At 44.2% G+C, this 23,716-nt stretch overlaps 7 protein-coding genes across 8 annotated transcripts; 2 read left to right on the forward strand and 5 right to left on the reverse strand.

Moving 5' to 3' along the window:
• Window positions 1-42: 42 nt before the first annotated feature.
• Window positions 43-686, reverse strand: LOC306930170 (histone H1-like; the record flags this gene model as incomplete). The annotated part of the gene is made up of 1 exon (XM_079510985.1): window positions 43-686. Exon 1 carries the CDS (start codon window positions 667-669, stop codon window positions 43-45), a length of 627 nt encoding a protein of 208 aa, XP_079367111.1. The 5' UTR covers window positions 670-686.
• A 1,825-nt stretch (window positions 687-2,511) lies between these two features.
• LOC306930200 (histone H3.2-like) lies at window positions 2,512-6,657 on the reverse strand. 2 transcript variants are annotated; one of them, XM_079511034.1, is made up of 2 exons: window positions 6,549-6,657; window positions 2,512-3,470 (listed from the first exon to the last, which is right to left on the reverse strand). In XM_079511034.1, exon 2 carries the CDS (start codon window positions 3,460-3,462, stop codon window positions 3,052-3,054), a length of 411 nt encoding a protein of 136 aa, XP_079367160.1. In that variant the 5' UTR covers window positions 3,463-3,470; window positions 6,549-6,657; the 3' UTR covers window positions 2,512-3,051. The 2 variants fall into 2 exon arrangements, with proteins under 2 accessions (XP_079367160.1, XP_079367161.1); XM_079511035.1 differs by having other exon boundaries at window positions 6,545-6,656.
• Window positions 6,658-6,982: 325 nt separating this feature from the next.
• On the forward strand, window positions 6,983-7,386 carry LOC306930249 (histone H2A-like; the record flags this gene model as incomplete). The annotated part of the gene is made up of 1 exon (XM_079511104.1): window positions 6,983-7,386. The coding sequence occupies exon 1, from the start codon at window positions 7,003-7,005 to the stop codon at window positions 7,384-7,386; it is 384 nt and encodes a 127-aa protein (XP_079367230.1). The 5' UTR covers window positions 6,983-7,002.
• A 1,485-nt stretch (window positions 7,387-8,871) lies between these two features.
• On the reverse strand, window positions 8,872-9,268 carry LOC306930225 (histone H2B-like; the record flags this gene model as incomplete). The annotated part of the gene is made up of 1 exon (XM_079511065.1): window positions 8,872-9,268. The coding sequence occupies exon 1, from the start codon at window positions 9,259-9,261 to the stop codon at window positions 8,872-8,874; it is 390 nt and encodes a 129-aa protein (XP_079367191.1). The 5' UTR covers window positions 9,262-9,268.
• Window positions 9,269-11,502: 2,234 nt separating this feature from the next.
• LOC306930288 (histone H4) lies at window positions 11,503-11,814 on the reverse strand (the record flags this gene model as incomplete). Its single annotated transcript, XM_079511162.1, has 1 exon — window positions 11,503-11,814. The coding sequence occupies one exon, from the start codon at window positions 11,812-11,814 to the stop codon at window positions 11,503-11,505; it is 312 nt and encodes a 103-aa protein (XP_079367288.1).
• Window positions 11,815-12,648: 834 nt separating this feature from the next.
• Window positions 12,649-13,277, reverse strand: LOC306930192 (histone H1-like; the record flags this gene model as incomplete). Its single annotated transcript, XM_079511023.1, has 1 exon — window positions 12,649-13,277. Exon 1 carries the CDS (start codon window positions 13,249-13,251, stop codon window positions 12,649-12,651), a length of 603 nt encoding a protein of 200 aa, XP_079367149.1. The 5' UTR covers window positions 13,252-13,277.
• A 2,117-nt stretch (window positions 13,278-15,394) lies between these two features.
• On the forward strand, window positions 15,395-16,861 carry LOC306927260 (E3 ubiquitin-protein ligase TRIM35-like; the record flags this gene model as incomplete). Its single annotated transcript, XM_079506969.1, has 1 exon — window positions 15,395-16,861. The coding sequence occupies one exon, from the start codon at window positions 15,395-15,397 to the stop codon at window positions 16,859-16,861; it is 1,467 nt and encodes a 488-aa protein (XP_079363095.1).
• Window positions 16,862-23,716: the final 6,855 nt, after the last annotated feature.

Consider the following 23,716-nt stretch of genomic DNA (forward strand, 5'->3'; position numbering starts at 1 on the left):
TTAAAAGAGCCTTTTTGTGGGTATAAATATGGAGCATACGGTTTACTTCTTTTTGGGCGCTGCCTTCTTTGCTGCCTTGGGTTTGGCAACCTTCTTGGCTGGAGATTTCTTGGCTGCTGCGGGCTTCTTGGCTGCTGCGGGCTTCTTGGCCACTTTTTTGGGGCTCTTGGCGGCCTTCTTCGGGCTTTTAGCTACTACTTTCTTGGCGGCAGGCTTCTTGGCTTTCTTGAGTGATTTCTTGGCGGCTGCGGGCTTCTTTGCTACCGCCTTCGTGGGCTTCTTAGCCGCTACGGGTTTCTTGGCTGCAGCAGGTTTCTTTGCTTTGACTGCTTTCTTAACAGAAGGCTTCTTCACCTTCACCGCTTCGGTCTTGTTAATCTTGAAAGAGCCAGACGCGCCGGTTCCTTTGAGCTGGACCAGGGTGCCTTTAGTAACCAGGCTCTTGACGGCGGTCTTCACGCGGGCCTTGTTCTTGTCCACATCGTAGCCACCGGCAGCCAGAGCCTTCTTGACCGCAGCCAGAGACACACCGCTCCGCTCCTTGGAGGCGGACACGGCCTCGACGACCAGCTCAGCGACGCTGGGGCCGGTCTTCTTGGTTCGGGGAGCTGCCTTCTTCTTGGCGGCCTTGGCCGGAGCTGGTGCTGGTGCTGGAGCGACTTCTGCCATTATTCTCTCGGATAGTAGGTTGCTGTTCCTCCTCTAAAGTAAACTCTCACAGAATGATGCTGAACGCACTGAAGGGGCTGGACTTAAACACCACATGAGAACCATGTAGACTCAACACACCCAGCAGCTCTACTGTAGCTATCTTAATGTGACACTTTTGTGTTTTCTCCCCGATTAAAACATCATATAACTATCTACTGGGTATATTATTTAATGCAACAAAGAGCTGACCAGTTAACACACATGCTCCTTTTTGACATTAATACCTCTGAGATGAAAACGGCACTCTAGTTTTTAAGTTATATGATAAAATCATCACCCTTCCACAGTCCAACACCAGCGTTCCTCTATAATTTGTCTTATAAAACAATTTAAACTATGATAAATTAACAATGATACTCAAACTCGTCTTAGCAGACATGTATGGCGACGCAATAACATAAACTATACTTTTGTTTTGTCTTCCGTTTTTCTATAAACAGAAGGTTTTCTGACACAAGTAAACACACTCCAGTTGACAACAGCATGGTGGAGTTGATACCAACTTCCAATGACAGAGGTTGTAACACTCAAAAACGTATTGCTATCAAAATACAGAAAACGACACGCGTTTCAATCAAGGTACATTATGTATTTGGTTGTGGCACAAATAGGCTACACTTTCACTGATACACTCCTTCCATGCATTACCACTAATATAACAATGATGTGATGATGTGAGCAGACAAATGTTGTTGTATGTTGGCATGAATTATTTTACTTAAACTGGCGTGCACAGTAGACTATACTTTTGTATTAATACAAAAGTATTTGTTGTAGTGTCACATTCTGGAACACATGCAAATTTATTTCATGGACACTACTTCATATGTATTCTTTTCAGAGCCACCCACACTTTCAATATTTATTCAGCTAAGTTTCATGATCAATGGGGCCAATAATTAACTAGTTATATGTAACCTGTTCTCAACAGTGATATCAAACATTATAGTAGTAATGGATGAATTCATGACAGAGGTGGCAGTGCATATTTAGGTGAGGCGACTTTGAGACAAGCTTGGTTATGGTTATGGAGCCTCACACAGGACTCAAGTTAACATTGATTAATGCAGTGATGTGCTAGAATCAAACTGTTTTCATTCTCCAGTATTGTGTCAGTTCAACATAAAACTAAAAGGAGTACATCTAAAAGGTTGTGATTCTCTGGGTCAGGATGTATTTTTTCCCCTAGCAATGCTGATTAATAGCACAAACATCACTTTAACCACTTTTTCAAATTAGAGAATAGCAAGCAAATCTACAAGATCACAGTCACAGACAAACATGAGATGCCAGTGACAATGAATGATCAGTTCTGAGTGTTTGTGTTAACACAAACATCGAAGACGAGGACATGAATTGTGATTGGTCTGAATGAGGTGATGTAAAATTAAGTATGATGATAAGAGTGCCCCTCACTTCACACAGGTGTGATTTTTGTTTGCATTGTATTCAGTATTCTACTGTCATTTCACAAATATGTTTCATTTGCTTGGTGTTCTGTGTAAAGCACATTGGATTACCTTGTTGAAATAAAATTGGCTTTTCCTTTCATAGTAACCCCATTGTGTTAGAACAAAATGAGCCATGAAAAAAAATGTGATTATTACTTATCAAATTACTGCTAAACTAATAATAGCCTGTGAATGGGTGTCTGAGATAATAGTAAGGAGCAGTTTTACTGACTTATTATAGCCTTCACACAATGCCACTCCAATTATATACAGTATTTGTATTGTGTTGTTTTATTGTGGTATTGATTGAATGAACACTGAAAATTACTGTGCACATGTGTTAGCCAAATTGAAAATAAATGCACTTAAATAAATGCATTTAACACAACTTTGAACATTCCCCCAAAAACACTAGAAACATGCTCAACCCCCACCTCAACTTTGAAAAGCCAACACTGATAAAAATGTTCATTATATTTATGCTAAAACTCTCTAAACTTGATTAGTATAGAAGTGTCTCATTCCAGGAATATGAATGAATAACTGCTGGTTTTGGTGTGAACAGTGAAGCATCCTGTTGAGTTAAACACAATGGAACAATGCCTCCCCTCCCCCACAGGGTGGAGCTGAATTATTCACGCACTATTAACGGTCTCTACATGTAGAACTACATGATCAATTTACAGCATATAAGGAAGATACTGCAACACATTGCAGACTTTTGAACGGAACACACTACCAAATGCAATCATTTCACTAGTTTTTAGCTTATTGTGAAGTCAGTTTAAAGTACATAAGTAGTCAATATCAATGGATAATAGCTCTTTAAATAACACATTTGGTGGCTCTTAAAAGAGCCGTTTTGGGGTTGTGACAGTGACAGATGAGTTTAAGCACGTTCTCCGCGGATACGACGGGCCAGCTGGATGTCTTTGGGCATAATGGTCACCCTCTTTGCGTGGATGGCGCACAGGTTGGTGTCTTCAAACAGTCCGACCAGATAAGCCTCGGCCGACTCCTGGAGAGCCATGACGGCGGAGCTCTGGAAGCGCAGGTCGGTCTTGAAGTCCTGGGCGATCTCCCTCACCAGGCGCTGGAAGGGCAGCTTGCGGATCAGCAGCTCGGTGGATTTCTGGTAACGACGGATCTCCCTCAGAGCCACTGTACCGGGACGGTAACGGTGAGGCTTCTTCACTCCGCCGGTCGCCGGCGCGCTCTTACGAGCTGCCTTGGTGGCGAGCTGCTTCCTGGGCGCTTTGCCGCCGGTGGACTTACGAGCTGTCTGCTTGGTTCTTGCCATGGTCTCTTCTAAAGAAGTTGAGAATAGAATAGCTAAGCAGAGCAAACTGGTGCCTTTTATTAGCGCCTCGGAGACGCCGTCGTCCTCTGATTGGTTAGTGGTCAGGAACCTCCTTGTTTGGGGAGGTACCATGAATCACTGGCACCGATTGGAGGGGAACTCTTACACACGTCCTTCTGACTGGGACTGCTGTAATAGCTAATACATACTAGTATATAGTTTCCTTTCCACTACAAACCGAAAAAAAGAAAATACAATAGAACCCACCACTGCTCCATCTAAATCACGAAGACACTCACATTGGCTGCAATTTATTTTTAAATGTATTTTGTATAATTATTCACAGTATCTGAAACAATTCCCAGTCCCATACACACCACCCTAAAATTTAAGGCACACTGACCATCCTTACTTTACAGTCCCCACAAGGATAAAAAAGGAAAGTGGACTGGAATGACATACCAAGTCCACTTAGATCAATCACTTCCTTCAATGTATTTAAATAATCAATCTTCATACACCTTCTAACACGTAATGTGCTCATGTTTCTAATTAATGTACTCTTCTTGGCAGTTGTCTTTGTCTTTCTATAACAAGCATGTATATATGTTGATATGCATGTAACATCATATTTGTACCCTGCTTGTTTGATGCTGCCGTTTATTATCACATGTGCATTCTGGTACTGCATGTTTGTATTTATTGTGCAATGGGTATATTTTCTCCATATGAACTTTGCTATTTAGGGTTGAAACAGTGGGGCGGGAGCAGCTATCTTTGGGAGAGCTTTTGTTTTGTTTCATCCTGTCTGTATGTATGGTTGTACTGTTGTATTGTATTGTTTTGTCCTGTATGTATGGTTGTACTGTTGTATTGTTTTGTGAACTGTATTGTACTATGTATCTGTGTTGAGGACCCCCTCTAAAATGAGATGAGACACCTCAAGGGGCTCATCCTTTCAATAAAGGTATATAATTGCTCTATCTTGTATGACCTGGTGAAAATAACATTTTCTACAAGATAAATAAGGGGACAGGACATCTCTTGTCTTAATACACAATTACCACTCATATTCACAACATAATATGGTCAAACTTTGGACACATAGGCCTCACTCACATGTAAGACACATGCAAGACACACTTGTGTTCTGTGTGTTATGGCCGCCTCAATGAATTGCCAATGGGAGTCACATGGTCTCATGAGGCTCCATACACACATAAAGAACAAATGTTCTGTGCTCTGCCTGTGTTTCATGGCCACCCCAGTGCTTTTCCAATGGAATTGATTGATTGAAATATTTATTAACAGTTTGCTGAATTACAGTACATTTCAAGCACAAACTCAAGCATTACACTTGTTTACAAGAGGGTCCACCTTGTTCAATTCATCAAAAGTCACGTGGTTTGACCAAACACTTGTTTGATTGGGGGGAAGGGTGCAATCAAACACAAGTGTTTGGTCAAACCACGTGACTTCCATTGGAAAAGCAGCAGGTGGCCATGAAACACAGGCAGAGCACAGAACATTCGTTCTTTGGCTTCACTCACACTGTCACAACAGAATGTTGTATAGCTGATGCATGGGACTTGTTGACTGTTGCAAGCTCGCAATTAATTTCCAATGGGAGTCACGTGGTTTGAAGAGACAAATGTGTTGTATGGGGGGGGGGGGGGGGGGGGGGGACAGTCGAAACACATACAACATACATACATCAGCTTGTAGGCAAAAATGATGTATCAAACCATGTGACTTCCATTGGAAATGCATTGGGGCGGCCATGACACTTACATCTTGTTTACATCTAGCATACAACATGCTAGCTGGATGCTAGATGATAATAAACAAAGGGTAAGTGTCATGGCCGCTCACACCTGCACAACAGTATAGCTGATGCATGAGACTGGTTTACTGATGCAAGATCGCAATTCATTTCCAATGGGAGTCACATGGTTTGACACAACATTTTTGTTGTATTTGGGGGAGGGGGGGAGTCGAAACACAGCCGAAAGCTGTTCAAAAAAAATGTTGTGTCAAACCATGTGACTTCCATTGGAAATGCATTGGGGCGGCCATGACACTTACCCTTTGTTTGTGTCATGACCGCCCCAATGCATTTCCAATGGAATGCATCAGCTAAACAACAATCTGTTGTGACCATGTCAGTGAAGCCTAAGGCCTGACTCACACCTTTAAAACATTGATGCATGCTTGTTGTATGCATGTTTCAAGTATCATGGCTGCCCCAATGCATTTCCAATGGAAGTCACATGGTTTGATACAACATTTTGGACTACAAGCTGTTGTATGGCTTTGGGCTGTGTTTCGACTGCCCCCCTCCCCCTCATACAACAAGAATGGTGTGTCAAACCATGTGACTCCCATTGGAAATGCATGATGTATCACACCCTTTGTATACAACAAGCATACATCAATCTGCAACGCCAGGGCTCCACCGGACGCGTTGCGTTGCGTCTCCGTCGCGTCAAAAAACGCACCGGTTAAATTTTAATGCACGCGTCGCGTCTCCGTCAACGCGGGCAGTGGAGCCACCCTTCATTGATTAAAAAGGGAACATTCCCTGACGGTGACGGTGACGGAGACGCGACGCTGACGCGCCCGGTGGAGCCCGGCCGTAAGTGTGTAACACAACCTTGTTGCATGGCTGTCGTCTTCCCTCCCCCCATGCAACAAGGTTGTGTCTTCCAACCATGTGACTCCCATTGGAAATGCATTGAGGCAGCCATGACACACAGAACACAAGTGTGTCTTGAGTGTCAGACACAAGTGTCAGGTGTGAGTGAGGCCTAGTGCTTTTGCTGCACAGAAGTGATGATTGTGGGCCCTATTGTACACAAGTAAACAAGTGTAATGAGTTATGGTGTCGTCCACTCACAGTTAACAGTTTTTGCATTGAGTTGTACTTGAAATGTACTGTAATTATGCAAACTGTTAATACATCAATCAAAACTAAAATGTGCCATGCACTTGAATATTATCTGCAGGCACTGAAATCCATGCAATGTGACAATAAATGTAGGGGAAATGTAGATATGTAAATAAAATGGCTTATAATGCTTACTTACAAGAAGATAGTCAGTTTAGGCAGTCAGTCAGCTGATGCTTCTTAATCGTATTTACATGCGGTGCTTGGTTCTTCACATTTCTCTCTCTGTAAAGCAGTTGTACTGACATGTAACTTGTGCAAAAAGGGAGTAAACTGCTGCATTTTATCTCACTAGTAGCTCTCTGAGGGGCAGCAGTGCAGAACACAGTTTTCTGTGTTGTTGAAGATGTGTGGTCAAGAACCTCCCTCTTTGGGAGGAGTCAGAGTTTAAACTGGGAGGAACCGATCACACCACTAGCGGTGATTGGTGGGAAACTCATACACACTCAGCCCGCGCTCTCATCCGTCTCTATGATTGGTGGGTCGCACAACCCCACACAGAGTTGACTAAGCTGAACATATAAAAGATCTCGCACGCCTCTCTTCCATCACATTTCTTCGAACTATTATTATTCTACAAATAAACCTACAAAATGAGTGGACGAGGGAAAACCGGAGGAAAGGCCAGAGCGAAGGCTAAGACCCGCTCATCCCGTGCCGGGCTCCAGTTCCCCGTGGGTCGTGTACACAGGCTGCTGCGTAAAGGCAACTATGCCCAGAGAGTCGGTGCCGGCGCCCCGGTCTATCTGGCGGCTGTCCTCGAGTATCTGACCGCTGAGATCCTGGAGTTGGCTGGAAACGCTGCCCGTGACAACAAGAAGAGTCGTATCATCCCCCGTCACCTCCAGCTGGCCGTCCGCAACGACGAGGAGCTCAACAAACTGCTGGGTGGAGTGACCATCGCTCAGGGCGGTGTGCTGCCCAACATCCAGGCTGTTTTGCTGCCCAAGAAGACCGAGAAAGCCGCCAAGAAATAAACCTGCTTCATTTCGACTGAACAAACTCCCACAAAGGCTCTTTTAAGAGCCACCCACTGTTTCTATATTCGAGTCATTTCCAATGCCCTTAACGCACATTTCATATAAGTTTATCAATTATGCTAATAACTTCCCCTAGTATTATGTAAGGGATAATATCTGGCTAGGTGGTCATTGTCGGGAGATAATTCACCGACAGGGAGTTTAACCACCGAGGCGAAGCCGAGGTGGTTACACTCCCTGAAGGTGAATTATATCCCGACAATGACCACCTAGCCAGATATTATCCCGCTTATTACATGGCTAACTAACATAAATTAATCCATTGATCCAAAACACAACAAAAAAAGTATTCCATAACTTCGCGCTGGCTGCGTCTGCCCAGCTGCAGGGCTGAAGCACTGTCGGAAAACAAGGAAGTGAGTTGATCAAATAGAATCCATTTTCGGGTCCAGCTGCTTCGTCTATTTCTCGCTCAAATGTTTTCAAAAACATTTTTAAGAGCAATGTTTAGCTGTAAATTACATTGTGTGTCAGTAGTGTGTGTGTTTACATGGCTGTTATGTTGGAAACGGCAGTAAATCAAGCGGGCGCAGCCGCGCAGCTGGTGGTGCTCAGAGGGTTTGATTAGGCAGCGGTCATTATACAGCGGAGCGGTCATTATCATGAGATAACTCACCGCTGAATTAAGCGATTGACCAATCAGAATCAAGCATTCAACCAAGCCATGTAATAAATGTAAATAAGTAGTAGTGAAATGAGCTTATATTACACTTTAGTGTTTTCTATTGTCCATCTAAACATTGTGTTTAGAATTATACATGTTTCAGAATAGTAATAGGCAGTTACATGCCTAGTTTTAGCATTGTTATTCAGATTAGTGTCAGACGACTGACCTGGACCAACTGGTTTAGCTGACGGGCTCTGAAATGGCCATTTGCTTATAGTATTTGGATGAACCCTTCAGTGAAGTCGAGATATAAGAAAATAGAAGAATAATACATGTTTTTTAATCATGTGTGCCATGCTTGCAGCTGTTATGACACCCACATTGCCCCATGATAAACCTTGTAATAGTCTTATTCTATCATGTGTATGGAGTGATACATTTGCTCTTATTGATGTTATGTATTTTTAACTTGTGGATCATGTGATCATTTCACATGATTGCTAGTGTACTCCTGGAGCAAATATGAAATCTACATTTTGACAAGCTTCTTTAAAGTTCATAAAAATGTTGAACACCATTTACAGAAATCATTATTTTGTTGCTTATGAATTAATGCATAGTACTTCATTAAAAAAAAAAGTGACATGCCTACTATTAGCATTGTTATTCAGATTAGCGTCAGACGACTGACCTGGACAAAACTGGTTTAGCTGGATCTGAAAAGGCAGTTTGCTTATAATATTAGGATAAACTCTTTGTTAGAGAACATGGGTGGTCCTTAAAAGGACCGTTGTGTTTAGAGCAGACAGAACAGTTTACTTGGAGCTGGTGTACTTGGTCACAGCCTTGGTGCCTTCAGACACGGCGTGCTTGGCCAGCTCACCGGGGAGAAGCAGGCGGACGGCGGTCTGAATCTCCCTGGATGAGATGGTGCGGCGCTTGTTGTAGTTAGCCAGTTTGGAGGCTTCACCGGCGATGCGCTCAAAGATGTCGTTGACGAAGGAGTTCATGATGCCCATGGCCTTGGAAGAGACACCGGTGTCAGGGTGGACCTGCTTCAGGACCTTGTATATGTAGATGGCGTAGCTCTCCTTCCTGGACTTTCTGCGCTTCTTGCCGCCCTTCGCAGCGGTCTTGGTGACGGCTTTCTTGGAACCCTTCTTGGGCGCTGGCTTTGCTACCGCTGGCTTTGCTACTTCAGGCATAGTTCTTTCTGAGTGTACTCAATAGTGGAAGTGAAATGTAGTCAGCGTTGCACCAGTATTTATAGCAAACATATGCAAATGAAGTGTGTGAGCGACTCCCTGCACGTGATTGGCTTCTTCTGCCACTGCTTATGTGACTGAACCACAGAGGGAGGAGACTCGCACTGTCTTTGTTTCTTTCTGTCTTTTGCATAATGTTGCCCGCCTAATCTATTGTTCCGCTAAAATATAGCCTTGGATATTCTTTGTACTGTGGATATTTTGTAAAATTGTGGAAATTCAATGAAATAATTTGAAATGGCTGCTTATGACTTTTATTCTGCATAATGTTCTCCCGCCCGCCTGCTCTATTGTCCCGCTAAAATGTATACTAGGGTAGGGTATGTATGTGACATTAATTGGGTTGGGTAATATATTAAAATCTAACTCATGTTGCTATGATTAGGTGATGTAAAACAAACTGTCAAAAATACATTTTCTTCAGTCAATAGTTTTTAAAACAAATATTGAATTTAAAAAAAAAAAAAAAAGTTAAACCTGTATTTGATTCTGCCACTTCTGCCACTGCTTATGTGACTGAACCACAGAGGGAGGAGACTCGCACTGTCTTTGTTTCTTTCTGTCTTTTGCATAATGTTGCCCGCCTAATCTATTGTTCCGCTAAAATATAGCCTTGGATATTCTTTGTACTGTGGATATTTTGTAAAATTGTGGAAATTCAATGAAATAATTTGAAATGGCTGCTTATGACTTTTATTCTGCATAATGTTCTCCCGCCCGCCTGCTCTATTGTCCCGCTAAAATGTATACTAGGGTAGGGTATGTATGTGACATTAATTGGGTTGGGTAATATATTAAAATCTAACTCATGTTGCTATGATTAGGTGATGTAAAACAAACTGTCAAAAATACATTTTCTTCAGTCAATAGTTTTTAAAACAAATATTGAATTTAAAAAAAAAAAAAAAAGTTAAACCTGTATTTGATTCTGCCACTTCTGCCACTGCTTATGTGACTGAACCACAGAGGGAGGAGACTCGCACTGTCTTTGTTTCTTTCTGTCTTTTGCATAATGTTGCCCGCCTAATCTATTGTTCCGCTAAAATATAGCCTTGGATATTCTTTGTACTGTGGATATTTTGTAAAATTGTGGAAATTCAATGAAATAATTTGAAATGGCTGCTTATGACTTTTATTCTGCATAATGTTCTCCCGCCCGCCTGCTCTATTGTCCCGCTAAAATGTATACTAGGGTAGGGTATGTATGTGACATTAATTGGGTTGGGTAATATATTAAAATCTAACTCATGTTGCTATGATTAGGTGATGTAAAACAAACTGTCAAAAATACATTTTCTTCAGTCAATAGTTTTTAAAACAAATATTGAATTTAAAAAAAAAAAAAAAACGTTAAACCTGTATTTGATTTTGATGTATTTATTAGATCCCCATTAGCTTACTGAGTCACAGCAGCTATTCTTCCTGGGGTCTTAAACATTATTACATAAATGTACAACATTCATCCAACACAACTCATGATCCGTCTACTAGATTTGATAGTTTATTCCAATTCCTCCACAGTCAAATTAAATCTTCAATGATAATAAAGTAAATATACATTATGGGATATATAGCCCATATGCATCTCCAGTTCACATCTCTATCTTCATAAACAAAAAAACAAAACAGGTAAAGGGTTCCATGCCACCATTGCTCTGTAATGGACTGTTCTAACATTAGTTCTACATGAAGGCAGTAAAATAATGTGCATCTGAGAATGATAAATTATTGCTGGGGTTTTAGTTGTGATGTTTTTCTCTGAACACAATAAATAAGCAAACTTACTTTTTACACTTAACACACTAGATCATTGTACTTAGTCTTGTTCGACTTGGGCATTGAAGCACTATACGAGATGCTTTGTTTTGGGCCACCTGTAATCTGGTCAACTTTCTTTCGTATTGGTAAAAATCACACCCGTGTGAACTGAGTGGTGTAAGGTAATGAAATCATGTCTGACGTAATGTGCGCAGAGAAAATGACCACGGTTGCTATGTTCACCCTGTTCACCCGGGTGTGATTTAATTACGTCAGAAATTATTTCGAACATAGCAACCATGGTCATTTTTTCTGCACACAAAAGCCAGTTGTAGGAGTGCTCAAAAAAGGAATACTCTGTAGAGAAAATGTGGGCGGCTCTTAAAAGAGCCTTTGGGTTGTTGGTAGATCATGTCAGCATTATTAACCTCCGAATCCGTACAGAGTGCGTCCCTGTCTCTTCAGAGCATAGACAACATCCATGGCGGTGACGGTCTTTCTCTTGGCGTGCTCGGTGTAGGTGACGGCGTCACGGATCACGTTCTCCAGGAACACCTTGAGGACACCGCGGGTCTCCTCGTAGATCAGACCGGAGATACGCTTCACGCCGCCACGGCGAGCCAGACGGCGGATAGCGGGCTTGGTGATTCCCTGGATGTTATCACGAAGCACCTTGCGATGGCGCTTGGCGCCTCCTTTTCCAAGACCCTTTCCTCCCTTACCTCGACCTGACATTTTGAGTAGTAATGTAGTTGCAGATAGAAAATGGAATGACTTGAGAGCTCAGAGCCTTGCTTTTTTATGTGTGTTCTGAGGACGTAAGGGAGGACAGGTGCAGAGAGAGCTGCGTGGGCGTTGCCAATGTGCCCGCCCTCCGCCCACACACATACTCCTCCCCCTTGGAGACATCACCCATTTGTTTTTACATTAATTGCTATTCAACTCTATAATCATATAATTGCTGTTAATTTGTGTCAATATCTTTGCCACTCCAATATTGCCTTCCCTGTTTATATTGGTTTTATTCCTTGGCATTATTATATTTTTTTCCTCTCCCTAATAAAGTTGATTTTACATGTTGCTTCTTCTTGTCCCTCATGTGTAAAGTGTATTTGGGTACTCACTACTCAGAAAAGCGCTACATACGTTTGAAATATTATTAAATATTAAATATTGTCATGCAAGAGACTGATACAATAATTTATATGTAAACATTTGTAAAAACCCTTGGAAAGCATAAATAATAACATTCCATGACTTCATGACTTATTTTCCCATACTGCAGTCTCGATAATGTAGGCCTTTATGATTTGGAACTATGTTCACTATTCAATGCTGATTTGAACCAACCTGATTTATGGTTTAGCACAATTAGGACATATTAGGTGAGAAATAACAGATTACAAGTGGCCTTATATAATAATTGCGTGGTTTGACTTCTAATACAAAGGCATAAACTGCATGGTAATGGTAGTAATCACCATTATAGTGAAGATAGGATACTCTTATAAAACAATGTGGTTGGCTCTTAAAAGAGCCTTTTGTGGGTATAAAGATGGAACAGACTGTTTACTTCTTCTTGGGAGCTGCCTTCTTTGCTGCCTTGGGTTTGGCAACCTTCTTGGCTGGAGCTTTCTTGGCTGCTGCGGGCTTCTTAGCCACTTTCTTGGGGCTCTTGGTGGCCTTCTTCGGGCTTTTAGCTACCACTTTCTTGGCGGCAGGCTTCTTGGCTTTCTTGGGCGATTTCTTGGCGGCTGCGGGCTTCTTTGCTACCGCCTTCGTGGGCTTCTTAGCCGCTGCGGGTTTCTTGGCTGCAGCAGGCTTCTTTGCTTTGACTGCTTTCTTAACAACAGGCTTCTTCACCTTCACCGCTTCTGCCTTGTTAATCTTGAAAGAGCCAGACGCGCCGGTGCCTTTGAGCTGGACCAGGGTGCCTTTAGTGACCAGGCTCTTGACGGCGGTCTTTACGCGGACCTTGTTCTTCTCCACATCGTAGCCTTCGGCAGCCAGAGCCTTCTTGACCGCAGCGAGAGAAACACCGCTCCGCTCCTTGGAGGCGGACACGGCCTCGACGACCAGCTCAGCGACGCTGGGGCCGGTTTTTTTGGGTCGGGGTGCTGCCTTCTTCTTGGAGGCCTTGGCCGGAGCTGGTGCTGGAGCGACTTCTGCCATTATTCTCTCGGATAGTAGGTTGCTGTTCCTCCTCTAAAGTAAACTCTCACAGAGTGATGCTGAACGCTCTGAAGGAGCTGGACTTAAACACCACATGAGAACCATGTAGACTCAACACACACAGCAGCTCTACTGTAGCTATGTTAATGTGACACTTGTGTTTTCTCCTCGATTAAAACAACATATAACTATCTACTGGGTATATTATTTAATGCGACAAAGAGCTGACCAGTTAACACACATGCTCCTTTTTGACATTAATACATCTGAGACGAAAACGGCACTCTAGTTTTTAAGTTATATGCTAAAAACATGACCCTTCCACGGTCCGACACCAGTGTTTCCTGTCATTTGTCTTTTAAAACATTTTAAACTACGATAAATTAACAATGATACTCAAACTCATCTTAGCAGACATTCCTGGCGACGCAATAACATAAACTATACTTTTGTTTTGTCTTCCGTTTTTCTATAAACACAAGGTTTTCTGACACAAGTAAACACACTCCAGTTGACAACAGCATGGTGGAGTTGATACCACATTCCAATGACAGAGGTTGTAACACTTGGTCCATTTGTGGTCAAAAACGTACTGTGATCAAAATGCAGAAAACAACACGACATGCTTGCATTGCATCTTCAATCAACTGTGGTACCGGTATCTGTATTTGGTTATGGCACACATACACTTTCACTGATACACTCCTTCCAATGCTTCCATGCATTACCACTGACAATAATGTGATGATGTAGGCATGATGTTGTATATTGGCATGGATTATTTTCCTAAACTGGTGTGTACAGTAGACTATACTTTTGTATTATTAATACAAAACAATTTGTTGTTTGTAGTGTCACATTACAGACAACATGAAGATTGTAATGTCTTTTATGTCTTCCACATCACTGTAGTGACTTTAGGCCTCTCAGCAGCAGGTAGGAAACGGGTCGCCGATCTACTCACAGACGCGAATGTATAACGTGTGTGAGATATATGAGAGAGAGAGAGTCAGAGAGAGGGAGAGAATAGTTATGTATCCATAATATAGCGCGAGGGAGAGAGAGTCACACTCAGGCGGCAGTGAGATGAATGCGCCGGTGAAACGTTAGTCCATTATTTATTTTATCCCCTTTATTCTGACCTTGTTTATGGTGAGAAGCCTACTTTTTGTATTTCACACAACAGTAGACTACTCAAGTAGGCTTAATAAATCCCATTTTGGCGAACTGAAAGAGCTCTAGCACCGTGCACTCAAACACCAACTTTATAAAATGATACACTTGATGCAGATCTAATATGTAGTAGGGCTTGTAGGCCATCACAATCACAATGGCGCCGGTAGGCGTGACAGCCTACCGTGACGTCAGCCTTGCATCTCCTATTGGTAGAATAAAACTGTTGCCAAAATGTTTATAGATATGTCAACCCATATCTATACCCTCAAAATATATTTTTAAAGAAAATAAGTGAATTCACTAATTTGGTCTAAAATAAATAAAAGTAAAGAGGACATTGTTGCAATATCCGGATGAAGGACCATCTCCCTAATATGGAGCTTTATTTTAATCCAAGTCAATTTACAATTTAGGCATTTAGCAGACACCCTTAAATCCAAGTCAAAATTTAATTTCTGTAATTCCAATGACAAAATTGGATAGATAACCATATCTTACGGTATACTTGTGTGTGTGTCAGTGTGTGTGTGTGTGTGTGTGTGTGTGTGTGTGTGTGTGTGTGTGTGTGTGTGTGTGTGTGTGTGTGTGTGTGTGTGTGTGCGCGTGTGTGCGTGTGTGCGTGAGCGTAACAACATGCATTTGCATGCAACACCTCTGTGGTGTCAAAGCCCCGCCCCTTGCCAGACTCGTCAGAGAGAATAAAAGCATCACCTTCAGACCAACAACCCACAAGCTTCCAGTTCCAGTGAGGTAGGAGGACGCCTGTCTCTTTCCATACAGTCAGGAGGGAACGCTACACCTCTGGAACTATCTGTCTCTCTCCATACACAGCTACAGCCAGGAGGGAACGCTACACTGGCCCAGACCTCTGGAACTATCTGCTGAAGAACCAGGACAGGAGTATTACCACCGTCAACTGGCTGACATCTGGTCTTGAGCAGTGTTTGTGGCTTCACTCAGAGACACCATGTCTTCGAGGTTTTCTTTCTCAGAAGAGGACTTTGTCTGCCCCGTGTGCCGTGACATCTTCGAACATCCCGTTCTCCTGTCGTGCAGCCACAGCTTCTGCAAAGAATGTCTGCGGAAATGGTGGAGAGAGAAGGAGATAAATGAATGTCCAGTTTGTAAGGAGACACACTATATGGGTCCACCCTGTAAGAACCTGGCCCTGAAGAACCTGTGTGACACCATCCTACAGAAGAAAGGTCGGAGAGCTCGGAAACGCCAGAGAACTTCACCAGAGGATCTCTGCAGTCTGCTGCACACTGAGGATCACAATATTTTCTGTATGGAATGCCATCAGCTAGTGTGTCTTGCGTGTCTTCCACCAGATGAACACACAAACCACAGATTCAGTTCCGTGGAAGCAGCTGCACAGTACCTCAAGCATGAGATCGAGACACCACTGAGGTTTTTACAGGATCAACTGATGGTCTTCAACACACATAAAGCACTCTGTGTCAAAACAGCAGCATACATTCGGGCCCAAACCGCGATGGCAACGCGTCAGATTAAGGCGGATTTCAGAATGCTCCACGAGTTTCTACGAGTGGACGAGATGGAAAGGCTCAATGCACTGACAGAAGAAGAGCAGGCGAAGAGTCAGATGATGGGGGAGGAGATTGCGCGTCTGAACAGAGAGATAGCAACCCTTTCGCTCACAATCGGAGCCGTAGAGGAGGAGCTGAGCGCTGAGAGCATCTCATTCCTACAGAACTACAAGACCACGGTGGAAAGAGTGCAGTTCACACGGCAGGAGCCACAGTGGATCCCCGGGTCGATGCTGGACCTGGCGAAGCACCTCGGCAACCTGACCTTCAGCGTGTGGGACAAGATGAAGGACACGGTCAGCTACCATCCAGTCATCCTGAACCCCAACACTGCCCATACGACACATAAGGTGTCTATCGATATGACCAGTGTGAGTTGTGTGCAGGAGCTTCTAAACATGACCGATGAAGAGGACATCGACGAGCGCCTCTATGTCAAGGGCTCCGAGGGCTTCGACTCCGGGACTCACAGCTGGGACGTTGAGGTCGGTGAAAACACGGCTTGGAAAGTGGGCGTCTTGGTAGACGAAACAAATCTACCGACGAATCTGCATAGGAATTCTGAGCTTTGGTACGTGGAGTTGGAGGACGGTAAATACAGAGCCTTCTGCGCGCCGTTCCAAACGTTTCACCCGTGCACCGTTCTCACACTGCCGCAGGAACCCTGGAGGATCAGAGTGGAGCTGGACTGGGACAGAGGAACGCTGTCGTTCTCTGATCTCTGGCTTCACTCAGAGACACCATGTCTTCGAGGTTTTCTTTCTCAGAAGAGGACTTTGTCTGCCCCGTGTGCCGTGACATCTTCGAACATCCCGTTCTCCTGTCGTGCAGCCACAGCTTCTGCAAAGAATGTCTGCGGAAATGGTGGAGAGAGAAGGAGATAAATGAATGTCCAGTTTGTAAGGAGACACACTATATGGGTCCACCCTGTAAGAACCTGGCCTGAAGAACCTGTGTGACACCATCCTACAGAAGAAAGGTCGGAGAGCTCGAAAACGCCAGAGAACTTCACCAGAGGATCTCTGCAGTCTGCTGCACACTGAGGATCACAATATTTTCTGTATGGAATGCCATCAGCTAGTGTGTCTTGCGTGTCTTCCACCAGATGAACACACAAACCACAGATTCAGTTCCGTGGAAGCAGCTGCACAGTACCTCAAGCATGAGATCGAGACACCACTGAGGTCTTTACAGGATTAACTGATGGTCTTCAACACACATATGCACTCTGTGTCAAAACAGCAGCATACATTCGGGCCCAAACCGCGATGGCAACGCGTCAGATTAAGGCGGATTTCAGAATGCTCCACGAGTTTCTACGAGTGGACGAGATGGAAAGGCTCAATGCACTGACAGAAGAAGAGCAGGCGAAGAGTCAGATGATGGGGGAGGAGATTGCGCGTCTGAACAGAGAGATAGCAACCCTTTCGCTCACAATCGGAGCCGTAGAGGAGGAGCTGAGCGCTGAGAGCATCTCATTCCTACAGAACTACAAGACCACGGTGGAAAGAGTGCAGTTCACACGGCAGGAGCCACAGTGGATCCCCGGGTCGATGCTGGACCTGGCGAAGCACCTCGGCAACCTGACCTTCAGCGTGTGGGACAAGATGAAGGACACGGTCAGCTACCATCCAGTCATCCTGAACCCCAACACTGCCCATACGACACATAAGGTGTCTATCGATATGACCAGTGTGAGTTGTGTGCAGGAGCTTCTAAACATGACCGATGAAGAGGACATCGACGAGCGCCTCTACGTCAAGGGCTCCGAGGGCTTCGACTCCGGGACTCACAGCTGGGACGTTGAGGTCGGTGAAAACACGGCTTGGAAAGTGGGCGTCTTGGTAGACGAAACAAATCTACCGACGAATCTGCAAAGGAATTCTGAGCTTTGGTACGTGGAGTTGGAGGACGGTAAATACAGAGCCTTCTGCGCGCCGTTCCAAACGTTTCACCCGTGCACCGTTCTCACACTGCCGCAGGAACCCTGGAGGATCAGAGTGGAGCTGGACTGGGACAGAGGAACGCTGTCGTTCTCTGATCCCGAGACCAACACACACATTTACACCTTCACACACACCTTCACCAAGATGCTCCATCCGTTCATTTACAACGCCGACACTGTCCCTCTGACACTGTTGCCAGGGAAGGCCAGGGAAGGTCAGTGTAACATGCTGGAAGATGATGATGATGATGATGATGATGATGATGATGATGATGATGATGATGATGATAGTAGGACATGATAAAAAACACAGCAGCTAGGAGCAGCTAGGGTTGAGTGCCTTGCTCAGCGACACTTTGACACGCTGAGAGAAAGGGGAATATTACTGTATGATAATCATGCTGAGTCTTTAGGGGAATATTACTGTATGATAATCATGCGGTCCGGGACAACATGACCTGTAAAGAAACACTGATCAACCAACCTGTCCATACAATGATGATAATTATGCAATGTTTGTTATGATGACCATATGTTTTTTTTTGTAAGAAAAAAAATAAAACTGACTTTTGATTTGATTTGGCTACGTATCTACTTTTACTCTACTTCTATAGTGTAACATATAGAATCACAGACAGTAGCATTTTGCTGCCTGGGTTCAGTTTCAGTTTATTTATTTTTGGCCAGAGGCCATGTTGAACTTTGTTCATGTGTCATGCTAATTCCTGAGGTGCAACTAACCGGGTGGGGCGTGGTGCCGTGCATTTCCATCCTGCATTGTTCCTGACTTGCATCGTTACAGAGTAGGCCGGTGGAAGACAATTAACTCAACTCCCTGCTGGGACATACAGTGTATATTCATAGTCCTGGAATGAGCCACTTCTGTTGAATCTGTACAAAGATCTGAATCATTCATCCATTGTCTCTTGGTGTGAATCTAATCAGCATGTCTATCAGAGGCTTCTCTCAAAGTCTAGGTTGTGGGTTGAGGGAGTCTCCATCATCTGGAGAAAAGAAAGTACTGTACATATTTTATGTATTGTCCAGTGAACATTTACATGTTTCCCCCTCCACAATTTGTCTTCCATGTAAAACACAAGATGCTGTGTGTGTACAGACAGACAGACAGACAGACAGACAGACAGACAGACAGACAGACAGACAGACAGACAGACAGACAGACAGACAGACAGACAATTTATGATTGAGTTCGGAGACAATACAGACTGGCATGTGGGCGTGTCTGAAATGTTCTGCAAGGACACAGAAGACATGCCACTTTTATCTTGGAATATAGAGTTAGCCGACGGTGCATGCAGTGCAGGCTGTGCTGTGCGCCAGGACCAGGACCAGGACCAGGACCAGGGCCAGGGCCAGGACCAGGACCAGGACCAGGGCCAGGACCAGGGCCAGGACCAGGGCCAGGACCAGGGCCAGGGCTATAGGGCCAGGGCCAGGACCAGGACCAGGACCAGGGCCAGGACCAGGACCAGGGCCAGGGCCAGGACCAGGACCAGGACCAGGGCCAGGACCAGGGCCAGGGCCAGGGCCAGGGCCAGGGCCAGGGCCAGGGCCAGGGGCGAGGCCAGGGGCAGGGCCAGGGCCAGGACCAGGGCCAGGGCCAGGACCAGGGCCAGGACCAGGGCCAGGACCAGGGCCAGGACCAGGGCCAGGGCCAGGGCCAGGGCCAGGGCCAGGGCCAGGGCCAGGGCCATAGGGCCAGGGCCAGGACCAGGGCCAGGGCCAGGACCAGGGCCAGGGCCAGGACCAGGGCCAGGGCCAGGGCCAGGGTCAGGGCTATAGGGCCAGGGCTAGGGCCAGGGCTATAGGGCCAGGGCCAGGGCTATAGGGCCAGGGCTATAGGGCCAGGGCCATAGGGCCAGGGACAGGGCTATAGGGCCAGGGTCAGACTCTCACATTGCTCTCTCTTTGAAGCAGAAACCTCGGAAGATCAGAGTGGAGCTGGACTGGGACAGAGGAACGCTGTCGTTCTCTGACCCCGATACCAACACACACATACACACCTTCTCTGACCCCGATACCAACACACACATACACACCTTCTCTGACCCCGATACCAACACACACATACACACCTTCTCTGACCCCGATACCAACACACACATACACACCTTCTCTGACCCCGATACCAACACACACATACACACCTTCTCTGACCCCGATACCAACACACACATACACACCTTCTCTGACCCCGATACCAACACACACATACACACCTTCTCTGACCCCGATACCAACACACACATACACACCTTCTCTGACCCCGATACCAACACACACATACACACCTTCTCTGACCCCGATACCAACACACACATACACACCTTCTCTGACCCCGATACCAACACACACATACACACCTTCTCTGACCCCGATACCAACACACACATACACACCTTCTCTGACCCCGATACCAACACACACATACACACCTTCTCTGACCCTGATACCAACACACACATACACACCTTCTCTGACCCCGATACCAACACACACATACACACCTTCTCTGACCCCGATACCAACACACACATACACACCTTCTCTGACCCCGATACCAACACACACATACACACCTTCTCTGACCCCGATACCAACACACACATACACACCTTCTCTGACCCCGATACCAACACACACATACACACCTTCTCTGACCCCGATACCAACACACACATACACACCTTCTCTGACCCCGATACCAACACACACATACACACCTTCTCTGACCCCGATACCAACACACACATACACACCTTCTCTGACCCCGATACCAACACACACATACACACCTTCTCTGACCCCGATACCAACACACACATACACACCTTCTCTGACCCTGATACCAACACACACATACACACCTTCTCTGACCCCGATACCAACACACACATACACACCTTCTCTGACCCCGATACCAACACACACATACACACCTTCTCTGACCCCGATACCAACACACACATACACACCTTCTCTGACCCTGATACCAACACACACATACACACCTTCTCTGACCCCGATACCAACACACACATACACACCTTCTCTGACCCCGATACCAACACACACATACACACCTTCTCTGACCCCGATACCAACACACACATACACACCTTCTCTGACCCCGATACCAACACACACATACACACCTTCTCTGACCCCGATACCAACACACACATACACACCTTCTCTGACCCCGATACCAACACACACATACACACCTTCTCTGACCCCGATACCAACACACACATACACACCTTCTCTGACCCCGATACCAACACACACATACACACCTTCTCTGACCCTGATACCAACACACACATACACACCTTCTCTGACCCCGATACCAACACACACATACACACCTTCTCTGACCCCGATACCAACACACACATACACACCTTCTCTGACCCCGATACCAACACACACATACACACCTTCTCTGACCCTGATACCAACACACACATACACACCTTCTCTGACCCCGATACCAACACACACATACACACCTTCTCTGACCCCGATACCAACACACACATACACACCTTCTCTGACCCCGATACCAACACACACATACACACCTTCTCTGACCCCGATACCAACACACACATACACACCTTCTCTGACCCCGATACCAACACACACATACACACCTTCACACACACTTTCACCTATCGTTCCAACCGTCCACAAGTTTGATGGTCTTCCTCTGACCATAGTACCACGGAAGGTCAGTATATCACTGTGGAGCGTCCTGATGACCATTAGGATGAAGGATGGTTGGACAAACAATCCCATTTGTTTATAGGGTATGACACTTTTTTCTATTTTTTTAATGTGACTATTACTCAGTTGTGTAGAATCTTTATGATTGTGTTGTGGTCTAGGACAGTCGACATTAACATGGTCTTATATTAAAGCAGTGGATCTTAACGTCCATTTAGTCCAGGGGACAATGTTGTTATGATGTTTTGTGTAAGACAAAATAAAACTTACTTTTAATTTGGCTACTGTATCTACTTCTATAGCTTCCTCGTAAAATCTAGAATCACGGTAGCATTTTGCTAACCTCGTATAAACAGCAACATTTATGTAACCTACAATTTTGAGGTATGTGAGGTGTTGTAAAGTGTCTAGTGCTCTACTTGTAATGCATTTCTGCACAGCTTCCTCATACCCACCCCTGTTTCCCCTCACTGTATATATTTCTTTTCCCTTTTTACCTCCTATGATGATTTATTTTTGACTATATAGTTGTGTATATTCGTACGTCTCTAAATGTTTTGATTAATTGAAAATGGTGGGCCCTATTGTAAACAAGTGTAATGCTTCATGGTGTCGTCCACTCACTGTTAACAGTTTTTGTATTGAGTTGTACTTGAAATGTACTGTAATTCTGCAAACTGTTAATAAATAAATCAATCAATCAATCAAAAAACAATATCACTGTAGCCCTAGCCTAGACCATCATGCATGCATATCAATTTGTTCAAATTGTTCTAGTGAACCATTTATTATTTTGTATGTAAAAAAAGCAATTCTGATTAAAGTAGAGCTATGTAAAGAAAACTGTACATGATGGAATTAATGATTCAAATAAATGTCTTGAAATTAAATTACAAAAATATTATTAAGCATTATGTTATGCTTTAGCTATTGAAAAATAGCAGATCTACAAGCTCATAGTGCGCCACCGAGTGGCGCGCTACGAGCTTGTAGGTCTGCTATTTTTGAAAAATCGAAGAACGACTGACATAGAAACATAGCTTTTTCAGAAAGCTGTCAGGATATAGAAGACATTTTTAGAAAATCAAGGTCAAAATGGGTTAAATCGCTGGTTCTCACAGTGGGCTCCGGGAATCCTTGAAGGGGTTCCACAGGGTCCCCAGCTGAATGATAACTCTGTTAGTGTTATGTTATAATATTTCTTTTCCCTTTTTACCTCCTATGATGATTTATTTTTGACTATATAGTTGTGTATATTCGTACGTCTCTAAATGTTTTGATTAATTGAAAATGGTGGGCCCTATTGTAAACAAGTGTAATGCTTCATGGTGTCGTCCACTCACTGTTAACAGTTTTTGTATTGAGTTGTACTTGAAATGTACTGTAATTCTGCAAACTGTTAATAAATAAATCAATCAATCAATCAAAAAACAATATCACTGTAGCCCTAGCCTAGACCATCATGCATGCATATCAATTTGTTCAAATTGTTCTAGTGAACCATTTATTATTTTGTATGTAAAAAAAGCAATTCTGATTAAAGTAGAGCTATGTAAAGAAAACTGTACATGATGGAATTAATGATTCAAATAAATGTCTTGAAATTAAATTACAAAAATCCATTTTATTTGACTATGCATGATAACTCTGTTAGTGTTATGGGTGTATATAATCATTAGGACCATGGACACCCATAACTCTGTTAGTGTTATGGGTGTATATAATCATTAGGGCCATATGGACACCCATAACTCTGTTAGTGTTATGGGTGTATATAATCATTAGGGCCGTGGACACCCATAACTCTGTTAGTGTTATGGGTGTATATAATCATTAGGGACATGGACACCCATAACTCTGTTAGTGTTATGGGTGTATATAATCATTAGGACCATGGACACCCATAACTCTGTTAGTGTTATGGGTGTATATAATCATTAGGGACATGGACACCCATAACTCTGTTAGTGTTATGGGTGTATATAATCATTAGGGACATGGACACCCATAACTCTGTTAGTGTTATGGGTGTATATAATCA

Source organism: Electrona antarctica (assembly GCF_951216825.1).
Source record: "Electrona antarctica genome assembly, chromosome: 1".
In the NCBI taxonomy this organism is placed as follows: domain Eukaryota; kingdom Metazoa; phylum Chordata; class Actinopteri; order Myctophiformes; family Myctophidae; genus Electrona; species Electrona antarctica.